This window comes from Jaculus jaculus, chromosome X (genome assembly GCF_020740685.1).
Source record: "Jaculus jaculus isolate mJacJac1 chromosome X, mJacJac1.mat.Y.cur, whole genome shotgun sequence".
In the NCBI taxonomy this organism is placed as follows: Eukaryota; Metazoa; Chordata; class Mammalia; order Rodentia; family Dipodidae; genus Jaculus; species Jaculus jaculus.
In genome coordinates, this window is record NC_059125.1 from 34,646,442 (window position 1) to 34,668,322 (window position 21,881).

The 21,881-nt window shown below is 41.1% G+C and overlaps 1 protein-coding gene and 1 pseudogene across 3 annotated transcripts in view; one reads left to right on the plus strand and one right to left on the minus strand.

The window, feature by feature from the left end:
* Positions 1 to 21,881, plus strand: part of Map7d2 (MAP7 domain containing 2) — a 171,844-nt gene that overhangs the window by 81,052 nt on the left and 68,911 nt on the right. For all 3 annotated transcript variants that reach the window (XM_045140357.1, XM_045140355.1, XM_045140356.1), the window contains one exon: positions 21,054 to 21,196. In XM_045140357.1, the coding sequence (XP_044996292.1) occupies positions 21,054 to 21,196 (143 nt within the window). The remainder of the gene's footprint in view (positions 1 to 21,053; positions 21,197 to 21,881) is intronic.
* LOC123456629 lies at positions 17,442 to 19,108 on the minus strand (annotated as a pseudogene).

Consider the following 21,881-nt stretch of genomic DNA (forward strand, 5'->3'; position numbering starts at 1 on the left):
TTCCATTCTCCATCATATTACCTCCCCATCTCAATCATTGTACTTACATATATACAATATCAACCTATTAAGTACCCTCCTCCCTTCCTTTCTCTTCCCTTTATGTCTCCTTTTTAACTTACTGGCCTCTGCTACTAAGTATTTTCATTCTCATGCAGAAGCCCAATCATCTGTAGCTAGGATCCACATATGAGACAGAACATGTGGCGCTTGGCTTTCTGGGCCTGGGTTACCTCACAAATTTCCATATTTATTAAGGGAAGTACAGAACCAAGGAAAGATACCCACATGGCTTGAGAGCCCATATGGAGGTCCTGGGAAAACTGTGGAGAAAAAAGAAAGAAAAGAAAGTTCAAAGAGATCCTGCGTGTGGGAAGCTGGAGGGGATAGAGCCCATGTGCAGAGTAAGGGCTAGGGGATCTCTCCCCTTGGCCCAGCTGAGGCTGGGTCAAGCTGAGGGGAAACGTAGCAGCAGCTGGAGGTTCCCAAGTGGTCAGGTAGCTCAGAGAATGTGCCCTTCCATTGCAAATGGATTTATAACCTTATGGTGGTGGGCCCTACCTTCATAGGGGTTGTCTCAGGAACAGGCTAGCCATAAAGCAAAGTTCTGGGGGCTGAATAGGCCATTCATACAATACTTGAGGCATCCCTTCATCTTTTGCTATACATTTTTCTCTGAGTGTTTAATACCAAGAAGGTAGACAAAATTTAATTAAGAAGTAATTTTGTAGGTCACTAATGGCTTTCCAAAGGAGACTTCAGGGACGTGGGAGGAACATTATGGCTTCTCCAGTACTAGTGGTGTTTGTTAAGATGCGTCAGGGCCATGCTGCCCAAGTAATCTTCCATCCTTTGGAAAGCCAGGAAGACTGTTTCATTTCTCAGTTGTGACTCTCCTGTTTCAGCCTGCACTTTCATTTTTTTTTTTTGTTGTTGTTGTCATTTCTAGGTCCCCGTATCTTCCTTGATCAGGAAGAGAGGTGACTTACCACAGGGCTATTGTTAAGTGTCCCATCATCTCCAGTGGCCTTGTGACCTGGGAGTAGAGGGCCAAAATACCGGCCTTTTTAGCTCTGGTGAATCCAATTGGCTTTGGCTTCTACATAGGTTATTGGAACACTTAGAAAGGAAGTTACACCAACCTTGAAGGGTTGTACATATGCAGCACATTTGATAAGTAAAACATCCAGTTAAAGAATGGCACCAAAGCTTTAAATTATTTTGTCTAACCTATAAGTTTAGTTGTCCTATGGTAGCATAAGCCATATATGGAGCATAGAAAGTAGGCATGTCTTATCCTTTAAACATCTAATAGGTATAAATACAGGCAGAATATGTTACCAGTCCTGAAAACAGTATTTCTACCAGCAAATCCAAACCAATTAATTTAACCTAGAACAATTGTTAGAAAAAATACAAGTAAGATAGGATAAAGTCTTGTCACCCATATTTAAGAACATCTTTAATTAGTGTAGATACCTGTGTGGTAGGAATTACCCAGGGAACTTGGAAACAGGTACGCAATGGACTTATATAAAAAAATGACACAAATCCGGGTGTGGTGGCACAAACTTTTAATCCCAGCACTTGGGAGGCAGAGGTAGGAGGATCGCCATGAGTTCGAGGCCATCCTAAGACAACATAGTGAATTCCAGGTCAGTCTGAGCTAGATTGAGACCCTATCTCAAAAAAAAAAAAAAAAAAAAAAGAGAGAGAGAGACAGACAGGCAGTTATGGGCTGGAGAGATGGCTTAGTGGTTAAGGTGTATGCCTGTGAAGCCTAAGGTTCAATTCTCCAGGTCCCACGTACGCCAGATGTACAAGGTGGCACATGCATCTGGAATTCATTTGTAGTGGCTAGAGGCCCTGGTATGCTCATTCTTCCCCCACCCTTCTCTCTTCTCTCTGTCTCTAATAAATAAATGAATGAAAATAAAATCTTTTTAAAAGGGAGACAGTTATTTAAACAAAATCTTGCTTAAAACTGTTTGGTTATACATAATAGAATAGAACCTGGTAATTCCTGAGTCGATTTTTTTTTTTTTTTTTTTGGTTTTTCAAGGTAGGTTCTTGCTCTAGCCCTGGCTGATCTGGAATATAGTTTGAGGCTGGCCTCAGACTCACAGCAATTCTCCCACCTCAGCCTTCTGACTGCTGGGATTAAAGGAATGTGCCACCATGCCCAGCTCCTTTTTCATTTTTAAGTATTTTTATTTATTTTTAAGGAGAGAGAATGAATAAATGAGTGAGAGAGAGAATGAATGATAATGAGTATACCAGGGTCTCTTGCCACTGCAAATGAACTCCAGATATATGTATTACTTTGTGCATCTGGCTTCATGTGGGTATTGGAGAATCAAACCTGGGCTAGCAGACCTTTAACTACTGAGCTACTTCTCCAGCCCTACCTTGTTTTATTTTTGAGACAGGTTCTTACTGTGTAATCAGTCTAGTATCAAACTTGATTCTCCTGCTTTAGTCCCCAGATTCTAGGATTATGGGTGTGCACCACTGTATCTGGTTCAGGTGATTATACTACAATAGTGTATTGAATGAATTCTGTGCCACTAGAAAATGTATACACTCTCCCAAACATTAAATGATGCCTCATTTGTTTTATTTTACTATGACAAACTCTAAAACTATCCCTTGTTTAGAATTATTTTTATTTTCACATTTGTCTGTTACCCCAAAGTTAAATTATATCATGTACTGCTTTGTTTAAACATTTTATTTTGTCTTATTTTAATTTTGCTTTTTAAAATATTTTTATTTATTTCACACACACACACACACACACACAGAGAGAGAGAGAGAGAGAGAGAGAGAGAGAGAGAGAGAGAGAGAGAGAGGGAGAGAGAGGGAGAGAATGAGAATATGGGCACACCAGGGCCTCCAGCCACTGCAAATGAACTCCAGATACATGTGCCCCCTTGTGTATCTGGCTAATGTGGGTTCTAGGAAATCGGACCTGGGTCCTTTGGCTTTGCAGGCAAATGCCTTAACTGCTAAGCAATCCCTCCAGCCCTAATTTTGCTTTTTAAAATTTCATTTGATTCCATCCTTCAGCTCATTGCATGTACCTTAGTTCTATGGACACCTTTCTTGTTTCATGACTACTGACACCCACACAGGCTTCTTTAGCCAGAAGTAGAAGTACATACCAGTGACTCAGGTAAACAAAGTCAAGTTGGTGAAATCAAAGAGCATGTCTGAATCAGTTTTGATCAGCCTTGTATTTATTCCTGATTATTTATATTTTGTTTCCCATTTGTTGGCATTGTAAAAATGCCTTCAGTGGCTAGTGTTTTCTACCAGCCAGCATTAGGCTGTTGCTTTATTTCAAGTGTCATAAAGGTAAGTAAATTACTTATGCCTGAGAACTTACGAATTAGAGGGAAAATTCACTCTATGATCACCAGGTATTGGTGGTGCACTTCTTTTTTTTTTCTCAATTTTTATTAACATTTTTCATGATTATAAAAAATATCCCATGGTAATACCCTCCCTCCTCCCACTTTCCTCTTTGAAATTCCATTCTCCATCATATCCCCTCCCCATCTCAATCAGTCTCTCTTTTATTTGGATGTTATGATCTTTTCCTCCTCTTATGATGGTCTTGTGTAGGTAGTGTCAGGCACTGTGAGGCCATGGATATCCAGGCCATTTTATGTCTGGAGGGAGCATGTTGTAAGTAGTCCTACCCTTCTTTTGGCTTCTACATTCTTTCTGCCACCTTTTCCACAGTAGACCCTGAGCCTTGGAAGGTGTGATAGAGATATTGCAGTACTGAGCACTGTGGTCATTTCTTTCCATCACCATGATACCTTCTGAGTCTTCCCAAGGTCACTGCCATCTGAAAAGAGAAGATTCTCAACCAAAAGTGAGAGTAGCATTAATATAAGGGTGTGAACATTAACAGAAGTGCTTACTGGGAAGTTTGATAAGCATAGTATGTACATTTGGCCAGACAACAGCAGATGTTACACCCCTAGGGCTCATGACTACCCCTGTTTTAAGTTTTTAGTATCAGGGATGTATTCTCTTCCCATGGAGCGGCCCTCCAGTCCAATTAGAGGGCAGTTGGTTTCCCCCATAACAGACGTGCCACTGTTGCACACGTTGGCTCATTTGGCCTGGCTGGCCAATTATAAGGCTTGCAGTATCCACTGATGAGTATCTTCACTGGTGATTCTCTTTCTCCCATTGAACTGCATGCAGAATGGTTTCTTCCAGCTTTCTGTCTGCTGGTCTACATGGAGGAGGTTATCAGCTCAGTTCCAGCAGGATTTCTCAGTGGTTTTGCTGCCCAAGTATGTGGAGTCTTCAGCAATAGGGTCTTAGCATCTATTCCTGGTGGGAAACCAAGGGCCTTGGCAATGACCTGTAATGTTTTTGGGGCTGGTGGTGCATTTCTGTAATGCCAACTATTCAGGAGGCTGAAATAGGAGAATCCAAGTTCAAAGAAAGCCTTGGGAACATGGGAAGACCTTGTCTCAAAAAAGTTAATGTTAAAATTAATATTAAATTATTATGAGGATTAAATGAAATCATAGTATAATAAGTAATTGGCATAGAGTAAGAGCTCAACAAATGTCTAGAGCCTTGTTACACAAAAGGTGCTGCATGAACCAAAAGTGAGTGCTTTGTAGAAAGGCCAAATCTCAGATCTCTGACTAGCACATTGAAGTCTAACAAACACTGGGCCAGGCTCAATATCTAGAGCCTTGTTACACAAAAAGTGCTGCATGAGCTGGGCATGGTGACACACACCTTTAATCCCAGCACTTGGGAGGCAGAAGTAGGTGGATCACCATGAGTTCGAGGCCACCCTGAGACTACATAGGTCAGTCTAGACTAGAGGGAGACTCTACCTCAAAAAACCAAAAGCAAAAGTGTTGCATGAACAAGAAATGGGTGCTTTAAAGAAAGGCCAAATCTCAGATCTTCCCTGACTAGCACACTGAAATCTAACAAACACTGGGCCAGACCATCACAGCCCTTCCTTTACCAGATCAGATCAAATCATATTATCATGTCAAGCTTAATGAGGGCCAGCATTCTTTGCAGATATGCAGCACTATATCTGTGTAAGGTCAGATCTGGTCTCCATTCCCAAAATAGTCAGTGAAATAACACATAAGTGGCATACAATCTATTTTGTTTATTTTTGGGTGACAGAATATCATATAGCCCACGCTAGTCTTAAATGTGCTGTGTAGCTGAGGCTAGCCTTGAACTTATCATCCTTTTGCCCCTATTTTCCAGGTGCTGAGAGATACAGGCAGGTGCTGCCATGTCTGGCCATAAAACCTTTTAAGCCTAGAATTACCATGTGATTTAGCAATTTCACTCCTGGGTACAGAGCCAGAGAAATTAAAAACATATCAAAAACTTGTACATAAATGTTCTTAGCAGCATTATTTTACAGTGGCTACAAAGTGGGAGCAACATGAATGATTAGACAAAATGAAATATATCTATAAAGTATAATATTACACAACCACAAAAAGGAATGAGATATGATACAATAGGTGAACTTTTATTTTAATACTCTTGCTACTACAAATAGCTCATGCCCTTGCACCTTCACTGGTCAGGGAGTCTGAAAGCACACATAAATAGCAGTGCATGCTCATGCCCCTCCCAGGACTATGCACCTACCTACCTGTCCACAGCAGATGAACTTTAAAATTGTGATACTAAGTAAAAGAATGTAGTAACAAGATGCCATGAATTATAGGATTCCACTTGGAGGAAATGCCTGGGATAGGCAAATCCACAGAGATAGCAGATTAATGGTTATCAGGGGAAGTAAGTGTCAGAAGAAAATTAAGTGAATACTCAATGGATAATGGATTTCTTTTGGGAGTTTTGAAAATGTTTACAATTAGACTGTGGTTATGATTATATAACCTTATAATTATACTCATAACCAATGAATTGGACACTTTTTTTTTTGGTTTTTCAAGGTAGGGTCTCACTCTAACACAGGCTGACCTGGAATTCACTGTGGAGTCTCAAGGTGGCCTCGAGCTCATGGTGATCATCCTACCTCTGCCTCCCGAGTGCTGGGATTAAAGGCGTGCACCACCATGCCCAGCTGAAGTGGCCACTTTTTTTTTAACAACTTCCATGATTATAAAAAATACCCCATTGTGATACCCTCCCTCCCCCCACTTACCCCTTTGAAACTCCACTCTCCATCATACCCCCTCCCCATCTCAATCAGTTTCTCATTTACTTTTGATGTCTTGATCTTTTCCTTCTCTTATGATGGTCTTATGCAGGTAGTATCAGGCACTGTGAGGCCATGGATATCCAGGCCATTTTGTGTCTGTAGGGAGCATGTTGTATGGAGTCCTGCCCTTCCTTTGGCTCTTACATTCTTTCTGCCACCTCTTTTGCATTAGACCCTGAGCCTTGGAAGGTGTGATACAGATATTGCAGTACTGATCACTGTGGTCATTTCTTTCTATCACCATGATACCTTCTGAGTCGTCCCACAGTCACTGCCATCTGAAAAGAGAAGATTCTCAACCAAAAGTGAAAGTGGCATTAATATAAGGGTGTGAACATTAACAGAAGTGCTTACTGGGAAGTTTGATAAGCATAGTATGTACATTTGGCCAAACAAGAGCAGAGGTTACACCCCTAGGACTTATGACTACCCCTGTTTTAAGTTTTCAGTATCAGGGATGTATTCCATTCCCATGGAGCGGGCCTCCAGTCCAATTAGAGGGCAGTTGGTTTCCCCCATAATAGACGTGAAACTATTTCACCCATTGGCTCATTTGGCCTGGCTGGCCAATTATAAGGCTTGCAGTGTCCACTGATGAGTATCTTCACTGGTGATTTCTCTTTCTCTCATTGAACTACATGCAAAATGGTTTCTTCCAGCTTTCTCTCAGCGGGTCTACATGGAGGAGGTTATCAGCTCAGTTCCAGCAGGATTTCTCAGTGGCTTTGCAGCCCAAGTATATGGAGTCTTCAGCAATAGGGTCTTACCATCTAATCATGGTGGGAAACCAAGGGCCTTGGCAGTGACCTATAATGTTTTGGGGGCATCAGGGATCTCCCTGGCCAACAACTCACTGGAAGATATCCCATCCCTGGCAGTGAAAATTTTCTAGCAACAATCTATGGCTCCTGAGTGTTCCATTGTCCAAAAAGAAGGATTACATGTGTTTTATTTATATCCTCTTAGATTTTGATTAGCTGTCCCTCCACCTTTCCTTTACTCAGTATCTTCCCCAGACCTCACTTTGGGCATTTTTACCCCCATTAATCTATTCTTCTACTTACATATATACAATACCATCCTATTAAGTGCACCCCTTCCTTTCTCTTCCCTTTCTATCTCTTTTCTAGCTTACTAGCCTCTGCTACTGAGTTTTTTCCTTCTCACACAGAAGCCCCGCCATCTGTAGCTAGGATCCACTTATGAGAGAAAACATGCAACTCTTGGCTTTCTGGGCCTGGGTTACCTCACTTAGTATACTCCTTTCCAGATCCATCCATTTTCCTGCAAATTTCATAACTTTATTTTTCTTTACCGCTGAGTACTCCTCCATTGTATAAATGTGCCAGACAGATCTTCATTATCCATTCATCGCTTGGGGGACATCTAGGCTGCTTCCATTTCCCAGCTATTGTGAATTGAGCAGCAGTAAACATGGTAGAGCATGAGATGAGACCTTAGGATATATGCCTAGGAGTGCTGTAGCTGAGTCATATGGTAGAAAATTTTTAGCTGTCTTAGGAACTTCCACACTGATTTCCACAATGGCTGGACCAGAATGCATTCCCACCAACAGTGTAGAGGGGTTCCTCTTTTTCCACATCCTCGTCAGCATTTATGGTCACTTGTTTTCATGATGGTAGCCAATCTGACAGGAGTGAGATGGAATCTCAGTGTAGTTTTAATCTGCATTTCCCTGATGACTAGTGACGTAGAACACTTTTTTAGATGCTTGTATGCCATTCGTAATTCTTCCTTTGAGAACTCTCTATTTAACTCCATAACCCATTTTTTGATTGGCTTGTTTGATTCCTTATTATTTAACTTTTTGAGTTTTTTGTATATCCTAGATATTAATCCTCTAGCAGATATAAAGCTGGCAAAGATATTTTCCTATTCCGTAGGTTGCCTCTTTGCTTTATTCACAGTGTCCTTTGCTGTACAATATCTTTGTAATTTCATGAGGTCCCAGCAGTCAATCTGTGGCTTTATTGCATGAGCAACTGGGGTTATGTTCAGAAAGTCTTTGCCAAGACCATTATGTTGAAGGGTTTCCCCTACATTTTCCTGTAGCAGTTTCAGAGTTTCAGGTCTGATGTTAAGGTCTTTAATCCATTTGGACTTAATTCTTGTGCATGTGGAAAGAGAAGAATCTATTTTCATCTTTCTACAGATAAATATCCAGTTTTCCCAGCACCATTTGCTGAAGAGGCTGTCTTTTCTCCAATGAATATTTTTGGCATTTATATCGAATATAAGGTGGCTACGGCTACCTGGACTTGCATCTGGGTCCTCTATTCTGTTCCATTAATCTACATGTCTGCTTTTGTGCCAGTACCATGATTTTTTGTTGTTGTTGTTGTTGTTACTATGGCTTTGTAGTATAGGTTAACATCAGGTACAGTGATACCACTAGCCTCATTTTTGTTGCTCAGTATTATTTTAGATATTCGAAGTTTTTTGTGATTCCAAATGAATTTTTGGATTGTTTTTTCTATTTCCATGAAGAATGCCTTTGGAACTTTGATGGGGATTACATTTAATGTGTAGATTGCTTTTGGTAAGATTGCCATTTTCACAATATTGATTCTTCCAATCCATGAACAAGGGATGTTTTCCCATTTCCTAGTGTCCTCTGCAATTTCTCGCTTGAGTGTTTTATAGTTTTCATTGTAGAGATCCTTTACTTCCTTGGTTAGGTTTATTCCAAGGTACTTTATTTTCGTTGATGCAATTATGAATGGGAGTGATTCTCTGATTTCATTCTCTATGTGTTTGTTGTTAGCATACAGGAATGCTACTGATTTCTGTATATTTATTTTGTATCCTGCTACGTGGCTGTAGGTGTTTATCAGCTCTAACAGTTTGCTGGTAGACTCTTTAGGGTCCTTTATATATAGAATCATGCCATCTGCAAATAATGATAACTTGATACCTTCCTTTCCAATTTGTATCCTTTTTATGTGTGTCTCTTGCCTTATTGCTATGGCTAAGACTTCAATTACTATATTAAATAAAAGTGGGGACAGTGGACACCCTTGTCTTGTTCCTGATTTCAGTTTAAAAGCTTCCAGTTTTTCCCCATTTAGTAATATGTTGGCTGTAGGCTTGTCATAAATAGTCTTTATTATATTGAGATATGAACATTTATTTGTAGTCTCTGTAGGACTTTTATCATGAAGGGATGTTGGACTTTGTCAAATGCTTTAGCTGCATCTAATGAGATGATCATATGATTTTTGTTCTTCAGTCCATTTATATAGTATATTACATTTATTGATTTTCATATGTTGAACCATCCCTGCATCTCTGGTATAAAGCCTACTTGGTCAGGGTGAATGATCTTTCCAATATATTCTTGTATTCTGTTTGCCAATATTTTGTTGAGAATTTTTGCATCTATGTTCATGAGAGCGATTGGTCTGTAATTTTCTTTTTCTGTTCTATCTTTGCTGTTTTTGGTATCAGTGTGATGCTGGCTTTGTAGAAGGAGTTTGGTAGGATTCCTTCTTTTTCTATTTTATGAACAAGCTTAAGAAGCAATGGTGTTAATTCTTCCCTGAAGGTCTGGTAAAATTCATCAGTGAATCCATCTGGGCCTGGACATTTTTATTTGGGAGATTTTTGATAACTGCTCAGATCTCCATATTTGTTATAGGCCTATTTAAGTTATTAATCTCATCTTGATTTAACTTATGTAGGTCATATAAATCAAAGAAATCATCGATTTCTTTCAGAGTTTCATACTTAGTGGAGTATATGCTTTTATAGTATGTCCCTATGAGTTTTTTAATTTCTCTGGTATCTGCTGTTATGTTGCCTTTTTCATCTCTAATTTTATTAATGTGTGTCTCTTCTCTCTTTTGGTCAGATTTGCTAAGGGTTTATCAATCTTGTTTATCCTTTCAAAGAACCAACTCTTTGTTTCATTAATTCTTTGGATTGTTTTTTTTTTTTTTGTTTCTATTTCATTAATTTCTGCCCTAATCTTTATTAGTTCTTCCCATCTACTGATTGTTGGTTTGCCTTGTTCTTCTTTTTCCAAGGCTTTAAGGTGAAGCATTAGGTCGTTTACTTGTGACCTTTCTAATTTCTCAATATAGGCACTTAAGGCTATAAATTTACCTCTTAGAACTGCCTTCATTGTGTCCCAGAGATTTTGGGATGTTGTGTTCTCATTATCATTTGACTTATAAATGTTTTGATTTCCTTCTTGATTTCTTCATTGACCCATTCATCATTTAGTAGTGTATTGTTTAGTTTCCATGATTTTGTGTATGCTGTATAGCCTTTCTTGCTACTGATTTGTAGTTTAATACCATTGTGGTCAGAGAGAATGCAAGGAATTATTTCAATTTTCCTGAATTTTTAAAGATTTGCTTTGTGTCCTAATATATGGTCTATTTTAGAGAATGTTCCATGTGCTGCTGAAAAGAATGTGTAGTCTGCAGCCTTTGGATGAAATGTCCTGTATATATCTGTTAGGTCTATTCCTTCCATGACCTCATTTAGTCCAGATGCCTCTCTGTTTATTTTTTCCCGGGATGACCTGTCAATTGATGAGAGTGGGGTGTTAAAGTCCCCCACTACCACTGTGTTTGGTGTTATCTGTGACCTTAGTTCTAATAGTGTTTGTTTGATGAATTTGGGAGCCCCCATGTTAGGTGCATATATGTTTAGGATTGTAATGTCCTCCTGTTGGAGTGTGCCCTTAATCAATATAAAGTGACCTTCCTTATCTTTCTTGACTAACGTTGGACTAAAGTCTACCTTATCAGATATTAGTATCACAACCCCTGCTTGTTTTCTAGGTCCATTTGCTTGAAACACCGTCTTCCCACCTTTCACCCTAAGATAATGTCTATCCTTTGTAGAAAAGTGAGTTTCTTGGAGACAACAAATTATAGGATCATGCTTTTTAACCCAGTCTGCAAACTTATGTCTTTTCGTTGGGGCATTGAGGCTGTAGATATTAAGAGATATTATTGAAAGGTGTGTATTTATGTTTGCCTTTTTTTGTGTGTGGTTTCGGTTCTACCTGTGCTCTCTTGTGTTAACTAGTATTTGAGTATTGCTTGTTTTTTCTAGGTTCCTTATATGTGTGCTTTTCCTTTTCTTCAGCATGGAGGATTCTGTCAAGTATTTTCTGTAGAGCTGGTTTTGTCCTCAAATATTCCTTTAACCTGCTTTTGTCATGGAATGTTCTTATTTCTCCGTCTATTTGAATGGATAACTTTGCAGGATAAAGTAACCTTGGTTGACAGTTGTTATCTTTCAGAACTTGGAATATATCACTCCAAGCCCTTCTGGCTTTCAAAGTTTGTGTTGAGTAATCTGCTGTAATCCTGATGGGCTTGCTTTTGTAGGTAACTTGATTTTTCTCTCTAACTGCTTTCAATATTTTTTCTTTGGTTTGTGTGTTTGGAAGTTTGATTATAATATGGCGAGGAGAGGTCTTTCCAGGTTTTGTCTGGCTGGGATTCCAAAGGCTTCTTGTATCTGTATTGGTACCTTTTTCCCAACTTGGGGAAAATTTTCTTCTATGATTTTGTTGAAGACACCTACTATGCCTTTGGAGTGGAATTCTTCTCCTTCTACTATGCCCTCAATTCTTATATTTGATCCTTTCATAGTGTCCCAAATATCTTGAAATTCCCACTCATACTTTTCTATAAGTTTGTCTTTCTCTTTGTTGGCCTGTATTAGATCTGCCACCTGGTCTTCTACCTTAGATATTCTGTCCTCTCCTTCATCCATTCTACTGGTGAAATTTTCTACAGAGTTTTTTATTTCATTAACTGTGTTCTTCATTGCTAGTAATTCTGACTGGTTTTTCTTTATTATTTCTATTTCCTTATTTATGTCTTGTATTGCCTTCTTTATTTCATGAAATTGGTGTCCTGCATCTTCTTTGATTCCTTTGATTTCCTCTTTAAGTTCCTCTTTGACTCCTTTGATTTGTTCTCTGACTTCTTTGAACATATTTACAATCATTCTTTTGAAATCTTTCTCAGGCATTTCCTCTAACTTCTTCTCACTGGAGGTCATTTCTGATGCATTAATACTTTTAGGTGGATTTATATCATCTTGCTTTTTAGTGTTTCTTGTGTTATAATGTATATATTTTTGCATCTTGGATTATGATAATGCTTGGATTTTCTAGCTATCTGGGTATTCTTAGCTGTATCAATTGATTTGATGTTATATATTTTCAGGGTAGGAGCTTAAGGTATTAGGTATGGCTCTTAAGACTCTCAGAGTGGGCTGGAGAGATGGCTTAGCGGTTAAGCGCTTGCCTGTGAAGCCTAACGACCCCAGTTCGAGGCTCGGTTCCCCAGGTCCCACGTTAGCCAGATGCACAAGGGGGCGCACGCGTCTGGAGTTCATTTGCAGAGGCTGGAGGCCCTGGCGTGCCCATTCTCTCTCCCTCTATCTGTCTTTCTCTCTGTGTCTGTCGCTCTCAAATAAATAATAATAATAAAAAAACATTTATCTTAAAAAAAAAAAAGACTCTCAGAGTATCTACAAAGTTGCTCCAAGGGGTTGAGTTTCCCTGCTATGGGAGTATTCAAGTAGGCTGAGTGGAATAAAATACAGGTAGATTCTATAAGTTAACTATACACTGTACCTGTTCTATCCAAAACAGCCCCAAGTATGTATGCCAGAGTAGTTTTTATAACAACCAGATCCTCTATCAACATAGAGGTTAAGATTTCTGGTCTGTTGAGGGATCCAAGTCAGCTTGTTACCTCAAGTGAGACCCTTCCCTGGTGCAATCCCAGTTACCTTGGATGATTTTGGTCTCAGTCAAGTTGCTGCCTGGGTTGTCGGGCTTCTGTTCTGATTTCTGGAGCTGGGCACTGGCTTTTCCTGCAGGGAAAACTGAGCCTGGCAATTGTGGCCCTGCAGATCAGCACCCCCATGGCTGGAACTGCTGCTGCTAAAGCTGCCTCTGCTGGGTCTGTCAGCAGCTGAAGCTGCTGCTGTCTCTGCTGCTGCTGAAGCTGCTGCTGCTGGGTCCACTGCCTCTGCTGCCACTGAAGCTGCTACTGGGTCTGCCGCTGCTGCCACTACTGGATCTGTTGCTGCTGGGGCTGCTGTTACCAGTGCTGGAGGCACTGATATTGATGCTGGATTCTGCTCCTGCTTGGGTCCCGCTGTCGGCCCAAGTTGGCATGGCCAGTCCCGGACGCTGCTGTGTTTGCTGGAGCTGGGCTCAGGCAGTGGGGGAGGGGAGGGAGCCGCAGCTGCTCTAGTTCTCTCGCTGCTCCATGTGTTCTTCTACCTTGTCGTCTGCTCCTCCGTTGCTCACTGCCGCTCTCCCTTCAGGTTTCCTGAGTTGTGGAGAGCTCCCGTGTGAGTGGAAGCTCCCGCACCTGGCTTTTCCTGTGGCTGGAGCCGAGTCTGGTGGCCTTCTGGTGCGCCTGCCACCGCCGCAGTTGGTGGAGCTGCCAGGGCCACTTTTGCCAGCCTGTGCGGGCTCTGGATGCTCTGGATCTCTTCTACTTCTCCACTGCTGCTTCAATTTCCTATACACCTCACTTTTTAGTAAAAGTGTGTATTTTCCTGAGTTTTTTTTTTTGGTCTTTTTTCCCCCCAGGCTGCTTTGGCGTGGTACCTATGCTGCCATCTTAACCGGAAGTCCATGAGGGATACTTTTTCTGGGCAGAGTAGCTTGGGTTGGAAGCCATAATTTTTTAGACTTTGAAGTATTCTATTCCAGGCCCTTCTGGCTTTCAAGGTTTCCATTGAGAAATCTGACATAATTCTGATGGGATTACCTTTGTATGTTGTGAGTTGTTTCTCTCTTTCTGCTTTTAACAATCTCTCTTTGTTTTTGTTGTTGAGAATTTTAACTAAAATGTGTCTTGGAGAGTTTCTTCTCTGGTCCTGTCTGTTTGGTGTTCTGTGGGCATCTTGTATGTGGACGGACCTCTCTTTTGACAGATTCAGAAAATTTTCTTCAAAATTTTGTTGTATATGTTCTCTATGGCTCTGGCCTGGACTTCCTGTCTTTCTAGTATACCCATGACCCAGATGTTTGGTCATTTTAGGGTATCCTACAGTTCCTTTGTGTCCTGTTCACTTGATATTTTGAACTTAGCAAAGTTTTTGGCCTCTCAATCAATTTCTTCTGTCTTGTTTTCCAGGTCAGAGTTTCCATCTTCCACATGAATGACTCTGTTGATGAGGGGTTCTGCCAGGCTCCTCGCTGGCGGGCAGGTAGTGCTGAGGAAAGACCAGGCCAGCTGGTTCCTCCCAAGGGGTTGAGGAGAAGGGTGGACATCGGAAAACTCAGAACCTCTCCTAGTCACCAGAGAAAAACCAGAGTCGGTAGTCTTGTGGAAGCAGGAACTCGCAGGAACTCACTTTATTGTTACAAGCAGTTGCCTATGTAATGTTGGGGACAAAGTCGGGGATTTTAGGATGGGGGAAGAGGTAAGGGCCAATAGTAAACGGTGACTATTGAAATGATAATTCCAACTCCTGCGCGAAAGTAGCAGGCCAGAAGCCATTAGGCGTCTTGCTGAGTCCTAGCTGGCCAGAGACAGGTCGCCAAACTTTAGCTATGCTCAGGAAGTTCCACTAGGCCTTGTGCCTGGGTCTCTCAAGGCCCAACAGGGTTCTAGAGAGGTTTTTATAATTTCTGTTTGATATTTGTTTTCTGTTGTATCATTTTGCATCATGTCCATCTCTTTTTTGAGGTGTAATTTCAATTTGAGTTCTGATTTTCTTGATGCTTCTTGGAATTCATTTTTGCATTTGATCAAGTCTTCATTAAGCTTAATCAACTGGTTGTTGATATCTTCTATTTCTTGACTCAACTTCAATCTATTCATATCTCTTTTGGAGGGTTCTAATGTTTTCTTCCATCAAGTTAAGCCTACTTTCAAAAGTTGAACACTCTAGGAGATGATTCTGTTCAATTTCATTGATACGATTGTTGTTCTTTGATAGTTTGCGTACACTTTAGCAATTTTTTTAACAGGGTCTCATTGGTGGTTGTTTTCATTTTGGGAATGAATTTCTGTTGATTTCTCTATGATTTCATTTGAGGCTTCCATTGTAGGACTAGGTATCTTTGATGGAGATCCCTCAGTTTTCTGAATTTTTTGTTTAAGGAGTCTCTTTATTTTATTGAGGAGGAAGCAAGTTTTTGTCCCTTGGCCCATGCATCCTTTGACTCAGGTGAACAGGAATGTTGGTACCCAGTGGCCAGTCAGGATACCAGAGCAAAAGGCCTGATTCCATAGGTCACTCACAGAACAGGGCTCCCCAGGCAAGGCACAATGGAACCTTCCTGGAACGGTAGACTAGGAGAAGCTGGAAGACAGGGGTCTGGCCTACTCACTCCACATTGCCATACCTGTCTGCACACAGTCTGCACAGGGAACCTAGACCAGGGTGCTAAGAGCTGGGAGATGAGTCTGGCCTACACACTCCACACTGACATGCCTACCCGCATACCATCCATGCAGAGAACCCAGACCAGGGCACTAAAAGGAGCTGGGAGACAGGGTCTGGCCTATGTCTGTCCACACTATGTCCACACTGCCACTGTGCCCACCTGCACACCATTAATGCAGGGAATCTAGCTTTTTTTTGTAGTCGAAGCCCCATAATCTTGCCAAAGTCTTGAGTTTCCATACATTTTCCAAAAGCAAACCTGACAGGCAGGACCTTCCAAGGATAGCAATTAGGTCTACTCTGTTCATTCTTTTATCTACAATCCATCTCCTTTACTCATTGCCAAGGTGTCTTATTTATTTATTTATATTTTTTAAATTTTTATTTATTTGAGAGAGAAAGGGAAGGAGAGAGAATGGGTGTGCTGGGCCCTCCAGCCACTGCAAATGAACACCAGTCGCATGCATCACCTTGTGCATCTGGCTTACGTGGATACTGGGGAATCGAACCTGGGTCCTTAGGCTTCACAGACAAGCACCTTAATTGCTAAGCCGTCTCTCCAGCACTATATTTTTATTTATTTATTTTCCAATGTAGGCTCTCACCTAACCCAAACTTTGGAACTCATTCTGTATTCCCAGGCTGGTTTTGAATTCACAGCATTCCTCCTACCTCTGCCTTCCAAGTGCTTGGATTAAAGGCATGTACCACCATGCCTGACTCACTAAGGTGTCTTTTTAACCCATGAGACCCAGACAGCAGGATGAGACCAACCTGTATCATTAATCACTTATATACTTTAGGAGGCCTGGACTTAGCAGTTGAAGTAAATCATAGTAACCTTAAAGATTGGTCTTAGGCAGCCATGTAGCTTCCTTCATTCCTTTCCTTTTGAATATATATTTTTTTCATCTTTACATGTAACATATTCTTTGGTAGACTTAATCACTCAGTGGAATTACAGAATTGCAAAAGAAAATGTATAAAATCCGAACATAGTACTTAAAAGCTACACAGAAAAGGTCAACTCAGTCTTTCAAGGTTTTAAAATATTGTCTTAAAATTAGCATGAGATAAAGTTGAGTAAATGATGTTTCAAAATCATCTTCCATGTTGCTTCTGATCATTGGAGAAATGGAAATTAATCTGAAGAGTATGGAATATCCTTCAAACTCCTGGAGGATGGCTACCACTTTGGGCCCTTTTTCCTCCCGAAGCATATTTATAAGGCATCATTTTGAAACTACTGTTGAAAACATCCTAATTAAGCCTCTAACGTCAGCAGCATATTTTTACCACCACAACATTATTAATGTCCTCAGAATTTCACCTTTTCCTGTACCAGGAATGAAAGGTGTTTAGGATAAATGACTACAAAACAAAAAGGAAAAGGGGTATTAAATCATTTTGAGCTGTTATACATCAAGGCCCAATATTTATTTTTCAGTGCTGATTTGGTGTGACACTTTTTGCTCTGTATAATAAATGACATTAAGAGATCTTATCATGAACTAAAGACAGCATTTTCCTTTTAAATTAAAAACTTCTCACTGTGAATAGAGAATTGGAATATTTGATTGTTCTTTGGGTGACTTGAGATTAGTGTCATTGTAATTACATATGGAGCTATTTCCTTTAAGCCATTTATACTGCTACATTTCTAAACTCATCTAGGAGAGCCTTCAAATAAAGCATCTGAACTTTTCTCCCATAGATGGGTTCCCAGTACAGAAGGGCTTCCACTCATAGAGCTGCCACTTTAATGAAGAGTTCATAGCAATCATGACCCCAACTAATAGTCCTTTCATACAACAGTCTGGACAGGAGTAACACACTGTGCAGGAGAGCTGGCTGTCTCTGAGGATGAGGTAGATCAGTTGGAAATTTCTCTCTGGAGTTCCTCGACTTTTTTCTGAAGCTCTGCTCGCTTAGCAAGAAGTTCTTTATATCTGCTATGAATAGGTTGATGTGGCTTCATCCGTGGATTCCTCCTTATGTAATATCCCACCCAGAGCTTTAGGTGGCACATGCTGGCGACTGGATAAAGACATGATTGGAGTAGCTCCCATAGAGAGGATTAGTGAAGTCTTCCAGCTGGGTATTTATGTAAGACTACAGTGAAACAGTCCTTTTAGGGAGATTCTCTTTTCCTCTCTGCTGTTCACTGTTACAAAGGAATGTTCCAAATAAACAGCTGTATACGTGGTCCAAAATAGTAATGAGAAAATATTCGTTGAATTCAAATGTGGTAGGAAACTGTCTTGTCATTTACCAGACACAATCAATAAATTGAAGGAAAACAGGTGATCTGTCTGCATCTGCATGGTTCTTATCTCCATGGCCAACTCTTAGTTGGAACCGATGTCCAAAGCTCAGCCACTCTTTCTCCATGAGGACTTCAAATCCTCGTATGATTCAGTTGTATCCATCCAATGTGAGCATGGCCAGCGCAGTGAGCTGAGCTGTGCTATCCCAGCCATCATTGCAGTGCACCACCACAGACGTCTTCCCTGACTCCGCCTTGTCAGCAATCCTAAGAGCCCCTGCAAGAATGAGCTTAATATGTTCCAGCCAGTGAGTGGATTCCAAGTTAGACAACCAGTGAGTTTCCTCAATGTTTGGATACACAATCTCCTTAAGTTTCTATAGTGATTCTCTCATAACATGAATATTGTGAATATTCAGAAAAACTATTTCTGCATTTTGATAGGCATCTTTACTTTCATAACCTCCACCCTTTGCAACAGCATTAACACTTGGCCAGGCATCAGATATAAAGATTTTGTGTGACTGGGCATTGGAATCCATGATAGCTTGAAGGTATTTCTCATCTTCTTTGCTTCACTTCCCACTTCTACCATGGGCTGGCTGCATCTAGTGATTGTGGCTTGACTTTCAGGGTGAATCCATGATAAAACTGGGATCTGTCCTATTGACCTGAAGGATGCCACTCTTTTCAATTCCTCATCAGGAATGTTTGCTGGCACCACCCAGAAAGCAGGATACATTTCACAAAGTTCATAGCATTCATTTATCTTTGTTATTCTCCAGCTTTCATTTGGAATTCCCTGTCTTCTGTACTCTAAAGGAGGGTCATATAGTTTCCACCCATTTTCAGGGAATACTTCTTTATATTCAAAAGCAAAAAGAGGCAGACTGTTGGAGACAGGAAATGCATATTTCATTAGATTCTCAAATATGGATCTCCTTGTTTGCCCCCAGGCTTATGAGTCATAAATTCCTAATATCCTTGCACACAGTTTCCAGTCTATATGAATTTTTGCCTCAGCTAGAAGCACCACCAATTTTTCTACTTTACTAATCACTTCAAGTGAAGCATCTAGAACAAATGGGGGATACTATTCCATGTTCTTGAAATATAATCTGTAATTTGTGACAGTCAGCGTTCCTCGTACTGCACCAGTGAAGGGACATATGTAAGTTACATCTTTGGCCATGTCTTTAATATTTTCTCCTGGCAGCAGGGGTGGTTCTCCATTTCTGCTAATTTGTTTGACTCCCTCAGGACCCTCAAATCAGGAAAAAAGTTGTCTGCCAAAGTTGAAATGGAATCGGATGATTGGACAGAAGCTGATTTTGTATGCACTAAGTTCTCTGAATGAGAAGTAGAGGCAATTATAATTTATGAGATGTTTTATCTTCACTTCAGATGATCTTCAGATGTCAGTGGCTGTTAACACATTAATGGGACAGCTGGTCAGTGCTGGGCAGCCATGCGGCCACAAGCTACACGCCAAGACTCTTGCAGCTTGAGCTCTTCTCCATGGCGCAGCTGGGCAGTGGGGGTGACAGGCCAACCAGCCTGTCATGGCTGCGGTCGTGTGAGGCCAAACACGCAGGACTGCAGCCACCATCAGGCCAGCTCTGGCCCAAGAGTGAGACCAGAAGCAGCCATGTTCCCCCACACTGCCTCTGAGTATTTTTTTTAACCTGGCCCCAGCACAGTTCTGGCCAGTAAGTTGAAGCTATATAAGAAGTACAGTTCATGAGTGCTCACATGATGCCCTGTGCACAAGTAGCTGAGAATGGCAAGTCACTCAAAGCAGGATATGCCTTGGTCAGAAGATTTCCAGTACTCTCTCTCCCTGTGTTGCCTATTGCCTTGTACTCAGTTCTATGGGAATAATTCACTTAAGTGTGTGGTTCTAGAGGGGCTGCCTAAGGCTGTCAGTTCCAAACCCTTCTGTCAGTGGCATTGGTTCATCTGCCTGGTGAGTGTGGATGGCATCTGATGGTGTTGTACAGGAATTATGCAGGAACTGATCTAATCCTGACACCTCAATCAGATTGACATACACAGTCTAGGTTAAGGAATCAGTGCTATTGCAGCTGGCAGAGGCAGCCATGTAGCATTTCCTCTGAAAGAAGAGAGCTTCCAGGAGCAGTTGAAGAAAACAAAGATCACAGATGTGATTCTGGGAGTGTCTCCTGTGCCACTCTAGGTGCTGGGTTTTGTTTATCTTTCATTCCATTCAGCAGTCAAAATTTTATTTCTGTTTTTCACCACTCTTGCTCAGACCTTTTAAGGAAATAACTGAGAGCATAGCATTTGAGAGGCTGAGGTAGAAGGATCACCATGAGTTTGAGGCCGGTCTGGGGCTACGCAGTGAGTTCCAGGTAAGGCTAGGCTAGTGTAAGACCCTTCCTCAAACACACACACACACACACAGAGAGAGAGAGAGAGAGAGAGAGAGAGAGAGAGAGAGAGAGAGAGAGAGAGAGAGGGAGGGAGGGAGGGAGGGAGGGAGGGAGGGAGGGAGGGAGGGAGGGAGGGAGGGAGGGAGGGAGGGAGGGAGGGAGGGAGAAAGAGAGAGATTTTAATTCTGTGTAACGCAAAACACATCATATTTAGGTATTTTTCAAGACAAAATTTAAAAAAAAATTAAACTGGGTTTATATCACTTTACATAATTTTTACCTTGGTCATTTGTCCAGTGAGAAGTTTAAAGAAAAGATAAATCCCTTTCTTGGGACAGCTATATAAATTGTTTTACTGAGTTGTGCATACAGAGACAGAGTGAAGGAAGGTGAAGGTCAGACAATGAGTCTATTGGTATAAAATGCAGCTACTTTTGAAAATCTAACAGATGACAGCAGTGACATATACTGATCTTTCCTAGTCTGCCTAGTGCCAAAGTACAAACTTTTTAACCCTTCAGATGAAATTGACTATTGAGTAAGGGAGTCTTGCTTAATATGTGATCCATTCTATGTACAGTAGAAAACATGGTATTTCAAGAATGTGAATTGCCCATGTTACATTTTAATAGAAATTATGGTATTATTCTCATCTCTGCTCCTCCTGCCTTTTCCATTTGAACTCTGTTCTTTTTCTAACTATTGGACTATAACTCTCTAGTATTCCATGCCTATCCTTGTGTAGCTCTTGGAAGCCCTCTCAAATCTCCATACGTGTCTTCTCCCACCCGGACCACTGAAAGGAAGAAAGCTACAGCTACTGCTACATCTACATCTGGCCTAGGAGAGGTTGGGAAAGGAGCCCTGGCAAGAGCAGAACCCTCTCTGGTAGGTTTAAACCCCCTTACTCACTTATTTCCATGTGACAGTATGATTACCCCTTGGCCTTGGGGTTTCTGTTGGTCTTCTTAAAGGGACTGCTCAAAGTAGGGATTTGTTTTAAGTTTTTACCCAACCTTTGAAAAAAAGTTTTGCTCTCTAGTAAATCTTAATCATTTGTAACAGATCCCCAATGATATCAGTGCAATAAGTAACCCTTCTTTCTTAAGGATTATCTGGTTCTGGGTATCTTAAATAACTAGAACTTATGTTCTGGGTCAACATTCACCCACAGTAGTCTTTAAATTTTCTGTGTGTGTGTGTGTGTGTGTGTGTGTGTGTGTGTTTGAGGGAGAAAGAGGCAGAGAGTGAGAAAGAGAGAGAGAGAGAGAGGGAGAAAATGGGTACACCGGGGCCTCCACCCACTGCAAACAAACTCCAGATTCATGTGCCCCTGGTGCATCTGGCTTACATGGGTCCTGTAGAATCGAATAGGATCTTTTGGCTTTGCAGACAAATGCCTTAACCGCTAAGCCATCTCTCCAGCCCTTCTTTGTTTTTTTAGGGGTAGGGTCTCACTCCATCCCAGGCTGACCTGGAATTCACTGATAGTCTCAGGCTAGCATTGAACTCAGAGCAATCTTCCTACCTCTGGCTCCTAGGTGCTGGGATTAAAGACATGTGCCACCATGCC